At 38.5% G+C, this 18252-nt stretch overlaps 1 protein-coding gene across 1 annotated transcript in view; it reads right to left on the bottom strand.

Annotated features, from left to right (window-relative positions):
- TNKS (tankyrase) overlaps window positions 1-18252 on the bottom strand; it is a 244142-nt gene that overhangs the window by 9619 nt on the left and 216271 nt on the right. Inside the window, exons 20-26 of the mRNA XM_058290097.2 lie at window positions 17859-17941; window positions 7719-7839; window positions 6470-6567; window positions 4466-4540; window positions 3439-3544; window positions 2624-2810; window positions 80-236 (exon numbers count right to left, since the gene is read on the bottom strand). Of these exons, the coding sequence (XP_058146080.1) occupies window positions 80-236; window positions 2624-2810; window positions 3439-3544; window positions 4466-4540; window positions 6470-6567; window positions 7719-7839; window positions 17859-17941 (827 nt within the window). The remainder of the gene's footprint in view (window positions 1-79; window positions 237-2623; window positions 2811-3438; window positions 3545-4465; window positions 4541-6469; window positions 6568-7718; window positions 7840-17858; window positions 17942-18252) is intronic.

Genomic DNA, 18252 nt, shown 5'->3' with positions numbered 1-18252 from the left:
TTTCACATGGCAGGAATTCTCTATATTCTGTCACGGCATGTTCAGTGGCGTGGTGGTGATCATCTGAGCAGGCACGTACCTGTTCTCCTCTGTAGATGACGTACTCAGCGTATGCGAGCCCGTTCACACTTGGTCTCCCAATAACTGAGTGGTGTCCTGGAGGGGCATGAGCCATTTTCATGGTGCTGAATTGCAGAAAGGATTTTCCAAGAGTGACTCTACAGAAAAGCATTTGTCTAAAGAAAAAAGGAAGGCAATGTTTTGAAGGAAGTTTTAAATTTTAGTGCAGTATCACTGTTCGATTCACTGCTTTAAAAAAAAATGTTTTTTAACACAAGGCAAGCCAATTTAAATGGCACTCTCAAACTTTAGCAAAAAATGGGATTCAATAGATTGATTCACTATTAACACCAGGTTCAAAAGTTACAAAGCGTTTCAAGCACTTTTAGTGTACTTAGGATGTACCAATAGATTAGATGGCAGGAAGTTTTGCGAGTGGAAAAAGAGAAATATCAGCAAAACTTGAGTTCTTGTGTGGATGAACAGGTGGGAAGTGAAGAAAATAAGCAGATGGAAAAAGCACATGAAATTAAGAGCAGGTTTACTTACTAAAAGGAAAAAAAAAAATTAAAACAGAATGAGATACACAGTAATAAGGAAAATAAATCATAATTATAAGTATAGGTGGAAATTATACCACTTGAACAAAACATGAATTGAGACAGATGTTAAATATTACAGAGGGGAAGAAAGGTTGATTGGGAATAAAGTAGGAAAGCATTATATAAACCAAAAGTTGGCCAACTGCAGCCTGCTGTCTGTTTTTGTGAATAAAATTTTATTGCAACACAGCCACCCTTCATTTACATATTGCGTCTGGCTGCTCTCCCACTACAAGGGCAGATGTGAGTGCTGTGAATGGGACCGTCCAGCCCACAAAGCCTAAAATATTTATCTAACCCATTATAGAAAAAGTTGCCAGCTTCCTAAATAAACAATAAACATACTTTAACCAGAAAGACTGGTCCCCATGGTTAAAATGTTTGTTTTTGGTAACGGAGTATGATCGTTGCACATTATGACCAATCAGAGATATTATTTGAAGTCAACTGAAAATTGTGCTGGACCCCATAGAGGCACCTGCTCAGAATCTCCAGTTACCAGGATGCTGCCTTGGTATCAGCTGCATTCTTTTAAAGATCCCAGAGGGAGTCTACATTAGAGGAAGGCTTTTTGAGAGCCACTGTGGCCCTGCTACAGTGTCACTGCACTCCACTCACTTGGCCAGTGGGCCCTCTGCTATGGTTACCTTCAGCTGTCACGTCACACCAAACTTACCTGACAGGCCCTCACCTCCAGCCTTCTGCTTCCTGCCCCGGGCCTTGCCTGTTGCTGCACAGGCAGGAGAATCCAGAGAACCTGCCCAGCTGGCCCGGGGGGGCAGTGCAGGCTGCAGACAGGCAGGGGGGTGGGCTGCTGGCTCATGCCTGCACTCTTGCTTCCCTTATGCACTGTGGTGCAATGCTGCAGGGACAACAGCCCTCAGATGTGGAGAAACTAATGTCCTATGGGGGCAAATTCTGACCACTGCAAGACAGGAGCCTGCAGATCAACTCATTTGTCTACTGGAGCATTGTTCTGAGACGCAGTGGTTCATATAGCGTCTCTGAAGACATCTCGTGGACTGAGCTTGTCACTGCCTTGTTATACAGCTGTGGCCAGCTCACGAATGCACCTCGCTCTGCCTCCTCCACCCTCACTTCTCTTGGTGCCCTCATTCTTGCTTCCTTGGTGTTGCACTTGCCAATTAAGTCTCCACATGTAAGCTTTTGCTTCAGGCTGTTTTCTAGGAAACCCTGGATAAGACATAACTTGTGTGTTTAATTTTAAGGAGTGACTATTATTCCTCATTAATGTTCACTCTGTCTCCATTAGAGCTAGGTTTGAAGCAGCAAAGAGGAACTTTTGCATGCTACGTGACCTTGGAAAGTATTTTGTTACCGATCACAAAGGCCTTAATGGAAAGAAGTTTCCTTCTGGACATACAGCATCCATCTTAGACCTGCTGATGGTTACAATTTTTTTTATAACATAACTGAGAAATGTACATTTTAAGTTCAACAACTACAATGAATTTCAAGGTTACATGGATTTTTAAAAAGATTTAAAACGAATCACAAGATTCTTCATGACCCCAACTTTGTAAAAATAAAGCATCTGATTAATCTAAAGAGAAATATAAAAAATCCCAATCTTTGTAAACTATTAATTCATACTTTTTCCATTGGCAAGGAAGGGAATAGTATTTTCTTCACTGACTTCAGAATACTGTATTATTATTCTCCCCAGTTTCTGTCTGATTTTTAAAATCCCATGTATGAAGCTAATATTCATTTGTCCCTGGGTTTTATTCTGTTAGTGGCTCTGCTGTCCTCACTCGTTCCAGGGTAGAGGCTGATCAGAAATACAGCTCCTCACTCTTTCTACTCCTACCCAATCCCAAACCAGTCTGACCTAGCAGGAGTAAGGCTGATGATCACACGTGAATTTTGCAGAACCAGAGAAACTCATTTGGTCCAGGCCCTGAGGATGGCAACCACTGTAGAAAAGGCAAGAGGATCACCTGTGACATATGTAACACGACCTATCTTTGTGTGTGGGGCAGCCTGTTCCACCTCCAATTCCATAAACATACTGGTTGCTTTTAGAGGAGTTTTCGGCAAAATAAATCCCGGCTCCAAACATTCCTCCTATGTATGCGTGTCGCTCATCAAACCCTTTGTGAATAATGGCGTTAATGAAAGGCGAACCTAAAAATATAAAGAGCACGATTAGTTTTTGAACACTTTTCTGGAATCCCAATGAGTTACACACTTTTTGCATTTGGTGGTTCCATAACAAGTAATTAATAATGTGTAAATGAAATTTATCTTGTAAGATGGTTTATCATACATACACTGTTATAAATTACTAGAATCTTAACAGTGACCCATAGGGTTTGCTCAGCAAAGATGTTACATGGATTTTGCATATGATGACAAAAATTTCAGATTACAAAGTACAGTGTGGCTTTAAAGATACAGACTATTTTACACCCAATCTTATTTTAAGCAAGCATAGATAATCTGATAAACAAAAACAAGTATATTAATTAAATCACAAAAAAAGGACTTCACGATCTAGATGACTTGATTTGCAATCCAAAGTTTTGAGACAATGTTGGATAAATTATTTTCACTGAACATGCCTTGGAAAGCATGTACCAACATGTAACCCCTTAGAAAGCAGGTATCAAATAAGTGTAATTATTTGGGAAAAAAAAAAAAGAAAACAAACCAGTTTTTAAAAACCCATCCCTAACAGAGCCAATAACAAATGCACTTTATCAAAATCTGCAATGCCCAGAGAGATGACTAGAACTGCTGCCGTGACACTGACCATGGAATAGCATGCGCTCATTGTGATGGTTATGATTTTCCTCTGACACCTCCTTTTGTCTGTGACAAAATCGCTCCCTCAACTTCTTATTGACAACTTTTTGAATCTTTAAGGAAGAAAAAGAAGAAAGAAGCCAATTATCAATGAAATGCTTGTTAACTGGTAGTTTATGTTTTAACACAAAAAAAGTATGGTTTCTTTTAGGAAGACTCAATTTTTGTTGCTTGCTTAATTTTATTTTTTAAATTTATTTAAAAATGATTAGTTTATTATATCAGTGTCAATTTGGTTAATACCCTTACTTTTAGTGACATAGTTTTTCAGCTATGGTTGTGCTATGCTGTACCAGCCCTGGCTGTACCTCAAAATCACCTCAGGGTTTTAAAACAAATGTTTACTCCTAGACCCCTCTCCAGATTTATTAAATCTTAGGGGAGTCAGGCCTGTATTTTCTTAAAAAGCTCCCTCGGTGGTTCTAACGTTCACCACTGCTACAAGTATGGGTCTTTTGGTCCAAAGGGCTAAACTAATTCTCACCGATTTTATTTACCTTCATGAAACCCACCCCTTTGAAAAAAGGATATGATATTCGTCTATCCCATATTATAAAGTAAGACACTGAGGTTAAAGGATACATGCATTCTGATACAGTCGCTGACTCAATTAGATCGAAAAGCCAGGCCTTCAATGCTACTTCTAAATGGTATTGTCAGTTATGGTTCAAATTTGGCGATAAGCTTGGAGGCCCATATTCACACGTGCATCACCAATCCAAGCTGACCTGGCCTTCTGTTTGAAGTGTTGGTGTTTCCAGAGTGTCAACATTCCTAGTGAAGTACAGTCTTTGAGCAATCAGAAGTCATGCAATAGTGAGGAGAGTGACACCTCACTTCAGGACAACAGGTAACTGATTATCTTTGACAGCTTGAAAAAATGAGATATGACTTAAATTTTTTTTTCATTGTTTAGATTTGATTTTCAGGCAAGACTTGCAATCTATTTTCAATCCAAAAACATTTAAAATTACCCGAATGACATTGTATCTGTTGAAGATGCCTCCAGCATTACCACCATCTCTGTGTTCTCGAATTGTACTCTGCATCTACAGAACAAAAGGAAAGGCCTAACTTTATAAAAACACTCCAGTGTACAATTATAAAGACGTTCCTTCTACTGTTTCCAATATTTTGATTTTATTATATTCTTTCACTGATGAGTCTAAGACTGCAACTAATAAACAGGAGTTTAATAGAAACTGATGAACAAGTTTAGTGGCTAATTATTTCTGGTGAGAAAGTAGTCAGAGACATAAATATTAAAGTTAATACCTTTTCTACTGATTTTATAATAAAAACATTGAAAGGATTTTCTGAAAACACAATGGGGAAATATATAGATAAAATATCACATTAAATCACCTCTACTACTATTTTATGCTACTGAGAATGACAGGTAACACTGTAGACTAGATCAAACAGAAAGTCCTTACAGCCAATTAATACCATTAACGGACCATTGTTAATACATATATAGAGGGAAGTGGATGTGGCTCAACTGATAGAGCGTCCGCCTACCACATGGGATGGTCCAGGGTTCAATACCCAGGGCTTCCTGATCCGTGTGGTAAGCTGGCCCACACGCAAAGCTGCTGCGTGCAAGGAGCCCTGTGTAGGGGTGCCCCACACACAAGGAGTGCGCCCTGCTAGGAGAGCCACTCCACGTGGGGGGAAAAAAAAGCGCAGCCCACCCTGGAGTGGTGCTGCACACATGGAGAGCTGATACAGTAAGATGACGCAACAAAAAAGAGATGCAGTTTCCCAGTGCCACGAGAATGCAAGTGGACATAGAAGAACACACAGCCAATGGACACAGAAAGCAGACAATGGGGGGGGGCAGGGAGAAATAAATAAAATAAATCTTAAAAAAAAAAAAAACATATATAGACACTTTAAAAATTAAATTTTTGTTCCCTAGGTGAAATGTCCCAGATTATCCCAATATTCTTTAATTTGGGATCACAGACCAGGAGAAGTTGAATATAATGTGCAACTAAGTACAGTAATTTTTTCTTGACCGCTACTCATTCTTCCTCTACTCCCTCAATTAAAATCAATTATTATGGAATAGAAAATTGTTTTAAAGATCTAAGTTTCTCCTGGAATTGACTCATAGAGTTAATTCTCTCTCTCACTGCTCCATTTATGAGGTTGTTCACCCCAGTTCTGACATTATTGGGATTTGTTAACTATTAGGAGAATAATGAGGCAATAAGACCCTAGAAGATGTGCTATTCTCCTGATAAACTATGTATGCTCTAAAATACTACCCTGAGTTAAGGGTCCTGAGTTCCTTAATATGATTTCCTAGCATAGGAATGGAAATAATATGTATACAAATTAAAAAAAAACCGAACAAACAAAAGTGATTTCTCTGCTTAGGTATTTAGGCAGTTTACTTTAGGCACTTCATTCTGGATAAGAAGTGAGGCAAAGGCATCAGTACAGAGGCAATTTCGATGGCATCTATCTACTGGGTGGTTCATATAAATAGCCTTACTATCATGCTTTAAAATAATTGTAATTGGAGAAATGAAATGTGACTCAGAGTTCTGAGGCAGATTTTACAAGCATACATGAAAATTAGGCACACTACTCTAGCATCACATTTTGTAATTCTGCATACAAATAAAGACATTTGCTATCTATGAGGTAAGATTTTTAGCCCATATTATTCTTCAGTAGAATTCTAACATTATAAGAAAACAGTTCTAATATGGTTCCTGCATGAATTTCAAGAAAGTATCCAGAATAAAAAGACAGATCTGCCTCACCCAGCTGAAACCCTAGGCTTAAAATGCAAAAGCAAGGTAGCACAGTTCTAATCCACAGTCACTTTAATTTTGGCAATATTCTATCACAATTGTTAAGGCAGATAGAATGATAGATAGGCACTAGAGTTTACCTCTTCTGGAAAAACAAGTTTGACCACAGATTTCAGGAAAAGGTAATTAAAACATGTTGATGTACTTTACCTCTTCTTCTACTGATTGATATTCCTTATCTTCTGGAGCAAGATCCAGCAAAATAGTTCCCTGGTTAACACAGTGAAATGTCAAATAAGGATTGGTGCCTGCAGAAGAGAAAAATTAACACATGAAGCAGAACTCCACAGTTCTCAGGACTTATTTTAGGGGAAAACTTCATAGTAAGTAATTGACATTCTGGAGCAAGCCTAAATTATTTGCAAAGTGAACCTAATAAGGTTATATTAAATAAATACATCAAAAGACATGAGAAGAATCACAAGTGTGCTGCAGATCAATTTTAACTGTTCTTGCAGAGATCTTGTACACAGAGCAGGACTCAATAATTATTTGTTGAACTGAATTTAATCATGAACATACAAGAAGCTGTGTCTGGTACTGAAATGACAATGTAATCAGGTCTAAGAAACAAGAATTACTCTAAAACTCTGTGGGATGGCTTGAAATGGTCACTGACAATAGATTTCAAAATACTCTGTCCTTGTTAATTTCAGGGAATGAACTAAAATATAAAGAAGCAAGGCTTATGCTTAAAACCTCCTGTCTAACTTTTAGTTTCATGTCATTCTTGCAATTTTATTAACTCTGTAGACTGATAAACCCAAGCTATTTCCTTTTTCTTCCTTTGCTTCCTATAAGTAAAAGTACTTCTAACAAATAGTGAAATGGTAAACATGGAGGCACACAAAAGGAAAAGATAAGAGGCTTCTAAGAGCAAAGTACAATGGAAAAAACCTGAGTTGACCACTGTGAAGGAGGGAGAAAGTTTAAGAGGTAAGGAAGGTCAGGTTATGAAAAGCCATATGTTATGAATATCCAATTTTATCCTAAAAGCAACAGAATTTTATTTAAGGGTTTTAAGCAATGGAGTGATATAATCATATACTCATTTTGAAAACCATCCTCTGGTTACAGTGTAGAGAATGCACCAGAGGCAAAGGAAGGAGGTAAGTTAGAAGGTGGTTGTGATAGCCCGAAAGAAAGATGATGGTAGCTTAGATCTGGGTGCCAGCAATGGGGAAGGACAGAGGTATAGAGGTTCCAGAGATATTTAGGGTATTGAGTACAGAGAAAGAGGGAAAAATAACTCTCATATTTCTGACTTGAGCAACCAGAATGATCTATGCCATTTAAGTGCATGGGGTCTGGGGTCAGACTGTCTGAGTTTAAATGCCAGCCTGACAGTTATTTTGTACTGATATTGCGGAAGATTACTTTTTTTTTCTGAGTAGCTTACCTTGTTGTCCACCTAAAAGTCTTTCTACTCCTTTAATTAATTTGTGGCGGTGTCCATATGCATTGATGCCTATTTCTTTCAACTCTTCATGACCCATATCAGCCAGCACATCAAGTGTAATCTGAAAAATAAAGCAAAATTATAGTTGCATCTTCAACTTTAAAATTAGTTCCTCAAGAGGACAAAAGTTCTTTCTACAAAGCTATGAGTTCCATTCCTTCTTTTTGTTTCCTCTATAAACACGAATTTATTATCTCTAAAGGTTGACTTGATAATCTCATTGGCTTTTTGCTTACCTGAAATACTCATTGTTTTGCTATTTTAGTCAGTGGAGAATTTTAAAAGGGGAAACAATACTATATAAACACAAAACAACCATTGCTATAAATTCTGCTTGCCTCAAGAGACAGGCGGGGACAGCCAGTAAGCAGCCTGAAAATGGGAAAAGACCACATCCCAGTATCCAGCAGGTAGCAGAGGTGAATGGAAAGGGAAAGGGAGAGGTATTTTAGCACATCACACAGAATGTGGCCAAAGGAGTGAGCTGTCCTAGGCAAGCAGACTTCAGAGAAAGACAGGAGAGTACTTCCCAGTGCTGAGAGAGAGTTAAGCATGGGCAGGCTGCCTTACAGAGGAATGAGATTTATAGCACTACAAATATTTAGTTAGATTACAGACTATTTTATAGAGAAGTTATGCAAAGAATTCCAATTTGGGGAAGAAAAGAGAGAGTAGATGGTTTTTAAGCTCTCTTTTAATTCTCAGACTTTACAATCCCTGCTGCCTAATATACATTCTATTTTTGTACAAAATAAGTCATTTTTAATTTGTGGTGTTTCATCCCTGCAGATGAGATGACTCAAAAATCCTTTGAGGACAAAAATTAACTGGGACTCTACTACCACCCAGTGGCAGTCTTCTGAATGCACTAGATGACACCTTGGGCGGTCACTTTTCTTGAGCACTGACCATGCAATTATCTGGTCCAAAAGCTGGCCCTGGGACAATCTAAGTATCAGTTCATCACAAGAGTAGCTGATTTTCTCTTTCCTGGAAAAGGTAGAAATCTTTTTATAGACAAATTTTTTTCAACTCCAATTAGTATTCTTATCTATCACTTTACCTCTGCATGTAACATTTTAAAAACTGACAAATTTTGTCTGGTGTTCTGATTTTTATCGTCACAATGAAATATTATGAGTCTGATCTTCTCAGTGCAACAAGCATACATCACTCACTCTTTGGAAATAATTTACTATATTCTTTCTAAGTGGCCATTTAAGAAATAATTGCTTCATTGCACAAAATAGGCAATTCACTTCTAATCACCTAAAGGAAGTTGTCAGCAGAGGTTTTAAAAAGCCAAAGTTCTGAAATTCAAGACAGCATGGTTCACAAAATAATAGGAGTCTCTACATTTTTAGCTGGATGTGCTTTTTGTTTGTTTGTTTATATTGAGGTACCAGGGTTGGAGAGTGAACCCAGGACTTTGTATGTGGGAAGCCGGCACTCAACAACTGAGACACATCAGCTCCCTGGAGTTGTTTTCTTCATGTGTTTGCTTGTTGTTTCTTTGTATTTCAGGAGGCACCAGGAACTGAACCCAGGACCTCCCATGTGGGAAAGCAGGCGCTCGACCACTTGAACCATATCTGTTCCTCTAGACGTGCTTTTAAAATAATTTGGAAACTGTGTACAGGATTTACCACATTATCACCCCATTTTTCCCCCTTTTAAATATTCTAAACTTCAGTACAAGTAAGACTGGCATTACAACAGGATCTCACATCTATATGGTAGCTTCAGCCCACAGAATCATCAAGCTTTTCTGAACATGATCCTACATATAGGGCAGCTGAAATGTGTATCTAGATGAAGCAGAAACCAGGCCAGAAAAATACAGTATTCTTTACAGCGATCTAGGAAAGTAATGGACTGAGACATAGTAATGTCTGAAATATTTGTTCACAATACAGTGCCTACCATAAAATGAAAACAACAGAAACATAAAACACAAAACAAAATCCCAAACGAACAACAAACCCTGCATAGATTGGAACCAAGCCATTTAGTTCAGAAAGCAAGATGGAGAGCAGGCCTACACCTGCTGTGGAAAGCCGCTTTTAAGGGTGGCCCCCAATGACCCCCCTCGTGGTAGTCGACCTTGTGTAACTCCTCTCTTGAGTGTGCGTTAGACTTACTGAATCAATTCTAACAAACAGAGTATGGCAGAAGCGGTGGGATATTACTTTTTAATTAGGCTATAAAAAGGTTGTGGCTTCTTTCTTGGACTGCTCGCCCTGGGGGAAGACTGCTGCCACGCTGTACCCTTGTAATCCCCTCCCCTTGAGTGTGGCTGTGCCCAAAACTTGCTTCTAATCAAGAAAATTCAGCAAAGGAGATGAGAGGCCGACTAGCAGACCTCTCCCTTGCTGGCTTTCACCAAGCAAGTTGACATACTGGAGAGGCCCACGTGGCAAGGAATCAAGGCCTTCAGTCCAACAGGCTGCAAAGAACTCAATCCTGCCAAAAGCTGTGGGATCTCAGAAATGTGTCCTTCCCCAGTTATGCCTTCAGATGAGACCCCCAACCCTGGCTGGCACCTTGATTGTAAACTTGTTTGAGACCATGGAGAAGAGGACACAACTACGCTATGCCCAGACATCTTATCCACAAAACTGTGAGATTATTAATGTGAGTTGTCTAATTACTCAGTTTGTGGTAATTCATTACGTAGCAATAGATCATCAATGCCATGTCATGAGGTGACTCTTTGACAGCCCACATGGTAAGGGATCAAGGCCTACCAACAACAGTGTGAGTGAGCTGGGAAGTGGATTTCCACTCCTGCTAGTCAAGTCTTCAGTAGACACTGCGGTCCTGGATGGCAGCTAAACTTCAACTCATGAGAGACCTTGAATTAAGCCATGCCTGGATTCGTGATCCACAGAAACTGTGAGATAATAAATGATTGCGATTTTAAGCCATTAAATGTTGGGTTAATTTTTATGCAGCAGTAAGTAACTAACAGACCTCTTATAGTCAAACAGAAAGAATAAATACGAAAATAAGTAACCATGGGGGACAAAAAAGAAATATTTACTAGGTTGCTTTGAAAGGATAGAAGGAGTTGACATTTGGAATATATAAACTGTGAAAAACCAACAGGGACTGGTATACCTGAAACTGAGTATAAGCATATATCCTTCCTGCAATTCCACCGTTCATTCAATATTTGTGTACTTGCTAAATATCAAGCAATTTGTTTACATCATTACCTCATTTAATCTTCACAATGACCCATGAAATATATTAATGTACTAATGAGGAAAGTGAGGCTCAGAGGCATCATAAAAATAGTACACGAAGAGCTGAGCTGTACAGCTACATCAGTCTTTCCCTTGTTTCTATTTCTTAAAAGGGATGACTAGACGGTCAAAATAACTGAACATTCAGTTTAGTTGCTCTGAGTTACATGATGCACAATTTGTCCTCATCCTTAGAAGGCAGTGGTCAATGGAAATATTAAGTGACAAGCTAAGTGAATTGAGATTTATGTTTGCTTGTTGATTCATACATTAAATATTTAACGAGAACCTTCTATATGCTAGGTATTTTTCCCAAAAGTAAGCAATTAAACATTTTTAAAAATTTCTAAAAATAACTCACTATAGCTTAGAAAGATAACTGGTAGCTAAAAATGAAGCTAGGATTTTGAAGTAATAGAAACATTCTATGACTGACTGAGGCGATGACAGCACAACTTGGTGATGAAAATGAGAGACACTGAGTGTACAAAACATGGGACTGTATAACACAGGGGATCCTGTGATGGAAGATGGACTGTGGTCAGCAGAATAAATATGAGACCATTCTCTCACGAACTATAACAAATATGTAATACTAATACAGAGTGTTAATAACTGGGGGCGTTGGGGGAAAATACACCAAATATAAGATATAGACTATAGTTAGTAGTATTCTGATGATGCTCTTTCATAGTTTGTAACCAATATTTCACAACAATGCAGGGTGTTGGTGGTGGGGTGATACATGGAAGTCCTGTATGGTGATATGCATGTTTGTTTTTAAGTTCACAACTTTTACTATACACTTATTGTTTCTGTATCTGCATGTATGAATGATATACTTCAATAAAATTGTATTTAAAAAAATGGCGCCAGGATACAGACATAGTATTACCATCAAGGTTCATGCTATTTCCTCTACCAAAGAGATAAGAAATAAACAAATACGATAGAAGTTGGTACCCAAGTAGGGGAGGAAGCTTCCCTACTTAGCTGGAGCTGCAGATGGGGCTGGGGAAGAACAGGAGAGAGGTAGGAAAGGTTTCCATAAGAAAGTACTAGTTGTGCTAAACAGCAGAAGCTCCACAGACATGGAAAAGAGGGAAGCGTGTTTAAGACAGAGGGAATGGCATGTGCAAAGGGAAAATTATTTGGGGAACTCTAACTTCTGTAGTTCAAAATAGCTACAGTATAACGTGTATAAAGAAATAAAAGGAAAAAAAGGCTGAGAAAGAGTAGAACCTAGTGGACTTTAGATACCAAATTTTAGTGGTTCTGATAGTATTCTATAGACTCTGGGAAGTTTTCAGCAGAATAACACAATTAAAGTTGCATTTTAGAAGGAAGAATCTATTGACATAATGAAGGGAAGAGAAAGCAACTGGGAACAAGATGAAGAAGGAGTGGTGTGGAAGGCATGAATCAGAGAGCAACTTCAAGGGAGAAATGAAAGGGTTTGGTAAATTAAAAAAAAAAAAAAAATGGGAGGGAAGCGGACTTGGTCCAGCGGTTAGGGTGTCCGTCTACCACATGGGAGGTCCGCGGTTCAAACCCTGGGCCTCCTTGACCCATGTGGAGCTGGCCCATGCGCAGTGCTTTATTTATTTCTCTCCCCTTCTTCCCCCCACCCTGGTTGTCTGTTCTCTGTGTCTATCTGCTGCATCGTCTTTGTCCGCTTCTGCTGTTGTCAGCAGCATGGGAATCTATGTTTCTTTTTGTTGCGTCATCTTGTTATGTCAGCTCTCTGTGTGTGCGGCACCATTCCTGGGCAGGCTGCACTTTCTCTGGTGCTGGGTGGCTCTCCTTACAGGGCACACTCCTTGCGCATGGGGCTCCCCTATGTGGGGGACACCCCTGAATGGCATGGCACTCCTTGCGCACATCAGCACTGCACATGGACCAGCTCCACACGGGTCAAGGAAGCCCGGGGTTTGAACCGCGGACTTCCCATGTGGTAGACGGACGCCCTAACCACTGGGCCAAGTCTGCTTCCCGAAATATATATTTTAGAACATGTAATTTTAGAATAAATATTTTCAATGTATTAGGTAACATCATTTTGTAATAAAGCAAGCATCACTTCAAGAAGGGCTGCCTCTTATTTCTAAGATTTGTTCATTTAACCTGGGGTGGGGAGAGAAAATCAGAGTTTTAATGACAAAGACCTTTCTTTTGCTTGGTCTTAAAAGACTGCAGGCCAGAGTTAGAGTAAACAGAGCTAACTTCACAGTCATGTTCACAGTGAGTTTATTTAAGTAGAATCCATGCTTTTGTCCTCAAGTATTTGAAAAAAAATTTATATGGTTACTTTCCATGAAAATATATTGGTGGACCATAAATATGTAAACAGGCCTTCCAAGTCATTGGATTTATATTCCAGGAATTGTAATGAAAATAAAATCTTTCTTTCCCATAGAAACAATGTTCCTAATGTAGGAAGTTACATTATAAAGGAAGGGCCAAAGACAAAATGGTATTACTATATTTAATTAACTATAAAGGAAATAAGTGTATATTAAAATAATTTATCAAAGTATATAGGACAAACATGACAACTTAGACAGAAGACTTCTGAGAATACGTGTGAAAGATCAGAGGTGAGGCTATGATACTATGAAAGAGGTTTCCCAGGGACCAGAAATAAAATAACTATATTCCCTACCCCACTGGGAGGGAAGGAACAGTAGCAATAAGATATTATGTGTCAAATATATGTCCCAGAGACTTAAATCTTTGATTCATCCCTGTGCCAGTAGAGCCTTGAATTTCAGCAGAGTTGCAACACCTATTCTCCAATGTACTGGATTCACCCAGGACAACTAACAAGGAGATGATGATGGACAACACCCATCCCAAGGAAGAGAAAGAGTCTACAACTGTAAGCAAGATAGAGCCATCCATCTGCCCTATGGGATTTAAGTCCCTCTCAATCAGAAGCAGAGTGGGCATCACCATCCCAAATCCTCAAGATTGAGGAATGAACAATGGACTAAAGTAGAATTATTACTATTTTTTTATAGACATTATTATTCTAGCAATGGAAGAACTTTTATCACTGATATAAAGGCAGCAGACAACAGAGGTTCTGAGGGGTGGGAGAGGGAAGAATAGGTGTAATATGGGTGCATTTTTGGGACACTGGAATTGTCCTCCATGACACTGCAGTGAAAGGTATAGGTCATTGTATATTTTGTCATAACCTATAAAATTGTACAGGACAGAGTATAAACTCTAATGTAACTGTAATCCATAGTTGGTAGCAATGCTTCAGTATGTGTTCATCAATTGTAACAAGTGTACCACACTGACGAGGTGGGAAACTGTGGGAGGCGGAGGGAGTGGGACATATGAGAATCCCCTTTACTTTTTCTGTAATACTGGTATACTCTAAAGCTTCTTTAAAAATAAAAATAAAATTTTTTTAAAAAGATACTGTGTGCCAAAGCATCTCAGGAAGCATGATGACTCCCTGCCTTAAGTTAAACAGACAGGAATCAAATGGATATAATGCATACACACCCCTCCTCCCAACACATCCTGACAATCATTACATAATATTACTGGCCTGATTTTATTATTATTTTTTAAGGAGGTACCAAGGATTGAACCCAGAGCCTCGTACATAGGAAGCAGGCGCTCAAACCACTGAGCTACACCCACTCCCCCAGGCCTAATATTGAGTGCAAATTGAAGGGTAAACTATTGGATAGGTGACAGAATTCATTACCTTATAATTGAAGGCTAGTCAAATAACATCTGGAACTGAAATAAAAAATAAATTTGATTGCCTAGTGATTGGGTCAGAAGACAGTTAAACACAGGTCAATAAAAAAAAGGTTTAATATCATTTGTTAGGAGGAAAAGAATTAGGCTAAGTTATATATATTAAAAGGAATAGTCTACATATTGATCAAGAAATGGATATAAAGGAATTATTCTTGCAAAAGGAAGATGAACGGAGCCATTCACTTGGAACAAATTACAGTGGAAAGAGAAGAATGAAACTGATGAAACCAGGATAAATGGTCAAAAGGACAGACTGAAAGATTAAACTATTAAACTATTATAATCAACAAAATGGGATAAGCATGCCACATGAATTCAATTACTGATGAAGAGGCTATATAATCTAAGAAATAAAACATAAATGATGCAAAGTGAATTATGGATTCCTGAAAGAGTAGAATTTGAAATTCTTTGAAAATCTTTGAAGAGTCCACTGGACTTACTTGAATTAGCGTTTTTGGTTTATTAAATGAAAATAGGTTTGAAATTTCACAATTCTTGTGGCTATGATTTGGGAGCAAAGGATATGAATGGAATATGCCTATATTTCAGAGAAATGCTCTAATACACTGGGGGAGGGAACAGGTAAAAGGATTCTTATTGTTTAACATATTTGCATAAGAAATTTCCAAAGCAGAGGATGAATAAATGGCAGGTGAAGCTTAAAGGGAAGGGAAATTATAACAGTAATCTCTATAATCCTCACTGCCAGACAAGGACAAGTTTGGTGGTTCATTACAACATATTTTAAAAACTGGCAATAGAAGCACAATATGACTGAGAATTAACTATCTGGACATCTGCAGTTATTATTTTACAAGTAAGGAAAATGACATGCTAAATGTCCTATCCAATGTTACACATCTGGTAAGAGGGAGAAAAGAATTGGCACTGAGGTCTTTTAGTCCAGTGATGTTTCTATTTAACCTTTTTGACCATGAAGATCATTAAAGATGAACTAAAATAAACAATATAAAAGGAAATTCATTCAGCCAAAAAAGAATAATAAAAAGACAGAGGAACTCTGAACAGTATTACTGATACAAAAAAGACCTGGGGTGATTGATTAACTCCAAATTTACCATAACTCTAAAAAGAAACCAAGACGGGACAAACAGGTCTGTGAAGAATTTGGAAACTATGTCATAAGAATAGTTTAAGAAAACAGGGAAGCGGATTTAGCTCAATGGATAGAGCATCTGCTTACCACATGGGAGGTCCAAGGTTCAAACCCAGTGCCTGTCATACAAGGGTATCCCCTGCGTAGGGGAGCCCCATGTACAAGGAGCGCGCCCTGTAAGGAGAGCCGCCCCACGTGACAAAAGTGCAGCCTGCCCAGAAGTGGGGCTGCACACACAGAGAGCTGACGCAGCAAGATGACGCAACAACAAAAAAGAAACACAGATTCCCGGTGCTGCTGACAAGCAGACATAGAAGAACACACACCGAATGGACACAGAGAGCAGACAACTTGGGGGGGGGAGGGGAGGAGAGAAACAAAAAAATCTTAAAAAAAAAAGAAAGAAACTAGGTGTATTTATCCTAAAACAGAAGACGCTACTAGGGGCTAGCAGTTGGAATACAAGTCCATGGTTAGGTCTTAACAATCTATGAAGGCCTGTATAGGTTGTATTAACAGCAGGCTGGTTGCTGGTGCCACTGGCCCCCTCCCCCAAAGGTTTGTCTACGTGCGAGTCTGCAGAACCAGCGCAGGTGATGATATGTGGAAAGAGGCTCCTTGGACAAGTAATTAAGTTAAGGATCTTGAGATGAGGAGATCATCCTGGAATATCTAGGTGAGCCATAAATCCAAAGCAAGTTTCTCTTTATGAAACACAGAGAAGACATACACAGAGCAGGCGACAGTGTGAAGACAAGGAGAGCCTGGAGTGACATGGCCACAAGCCAAGGAAGCCAGTGCCCACAGGAAGCTAGAAGAGGTATTCTTCCCTAGAGCTGCTGCATGGAACGCGGCCCTCCCAACACCTTGATTTTGGACGTGTGGCCTCCAGAACTGTGAGAGGATAAATTTCTGTGGTTTTAAACCACTAAGTCTATGGTTATTTGTCACTGCAGCGATAGGAAACCAATCCTTATGTAGACAAGAGATGAGATTTCTGTGCAAAACAGGGTGAACCTAAGACCAATGGATTTTACAGAGGAACATATTTTAACACACTTTAAGTTACAAGAATTATATTACTTACACTGTCCCAAATTTTAACAAGTTATCTTTCCCAGTTGAATAACTAAAAGGAATGTCAAACAGGTGATTCCCATACCTGGTAGAATGACATTCTAAGATTCCATGTGTATCAATAATAGTCAATTAGAACTCACTAACCTATGAGTCCATATTTAATGCTGGTGATAGAAATAAAACCATACAATTCTAAGTTAAAAACCCATAGTAAAAAAACAAAAAACAAACATAAGGATCCAAATGTCCTAATGATAATTCATTGTCAGACCTTCATACACATTTCAGATGTATGTGAAAATGGGATGGGTCTAATTTGAGTGTAGGGCCAATTTTTGGTTCAACCTTATTTTACACTCCAACGGGACAACAGAAACTTAATAAAGGGACAATTTTTAAAAGATATGCTTGTCTAAATATTACATTTCTTTCCAATTTAATGCACAGTTGCTACATGAAGACTGTGTTAAATAGTTAATACAAGAATTTCTCACTGGGTGTAAAGAGTCAAGTCTTATCAGCAAGGAAATGAGATGATATGCTAACACTTTCTAGAAACAGAATAACCAAAGAAGATTTTTTTTTTTAAGAAGGTTTTGAAAACATTCTTTTTGAGGTGGTTTCATGACTTAAGTTTTGACATGTAATAAAATGTATGGAGCCAGACTGCTTCCTTAAACATAAAACAATAATAAAAGACTCCTACAGTCAGACAATTTTTGGAAAAAAGATTAAAATACTGGGCTCCTCTGGCTTAGTTAGCAATTTATTTTGCGTTTTAAAATAGCTGAGAAGAAGTGAAAAAGAAACAATGGGTGGCAATTTGTAACACACAAGAGAATTTACCTGTTCTGTCTCAAAGATGTCCCGAAGGTGCTCAAGGCCAAGGCTTTTTAGGAATTGGCTGATATTCATGTCAAGACCCGCAACTGAAACAAGTACATAAAAGTTTCTCAGGAAAAATTTTACTAATTTAAAGGAAGTTCCAGTATCTATTTAAAGCCATGGCTCTCTGAGACCCTTGGCTATAATAGATGACGTCAAACAGCATAAAATAATCCAGACCACATGCATGTAATAGAGATACTTCAAGTTAATCTGAATTTGGTTGAAAAATGAAGTCAGAGTGCTTTAATCTTAATCAAATCAGTAATACATTAACTCTAATATTTTAGACCATGATCTAATGCTTTAAATGAAATACTTAACAGTTTAATAAGTACAAATATACCACCTTTTA

This window comes from Dasypus novemcinctus, chromosome 29 (assembly GCF_030445035.2).
Source record: "Dasypus novemcinctus isolate mDasNov1 chromosome 29, mDasNov1.1.hap2, whole genome shotgun sequence".
Lineage (NCBI taxonomy): Eukaryota > Metazoa > Chordata > Mammalia > Cingulata > Dasypodidae > Dasypus > Dasypus novemcinctus.
This window is presented reverse-complemented; position numbering and strand designations above follow the sequence as displayed.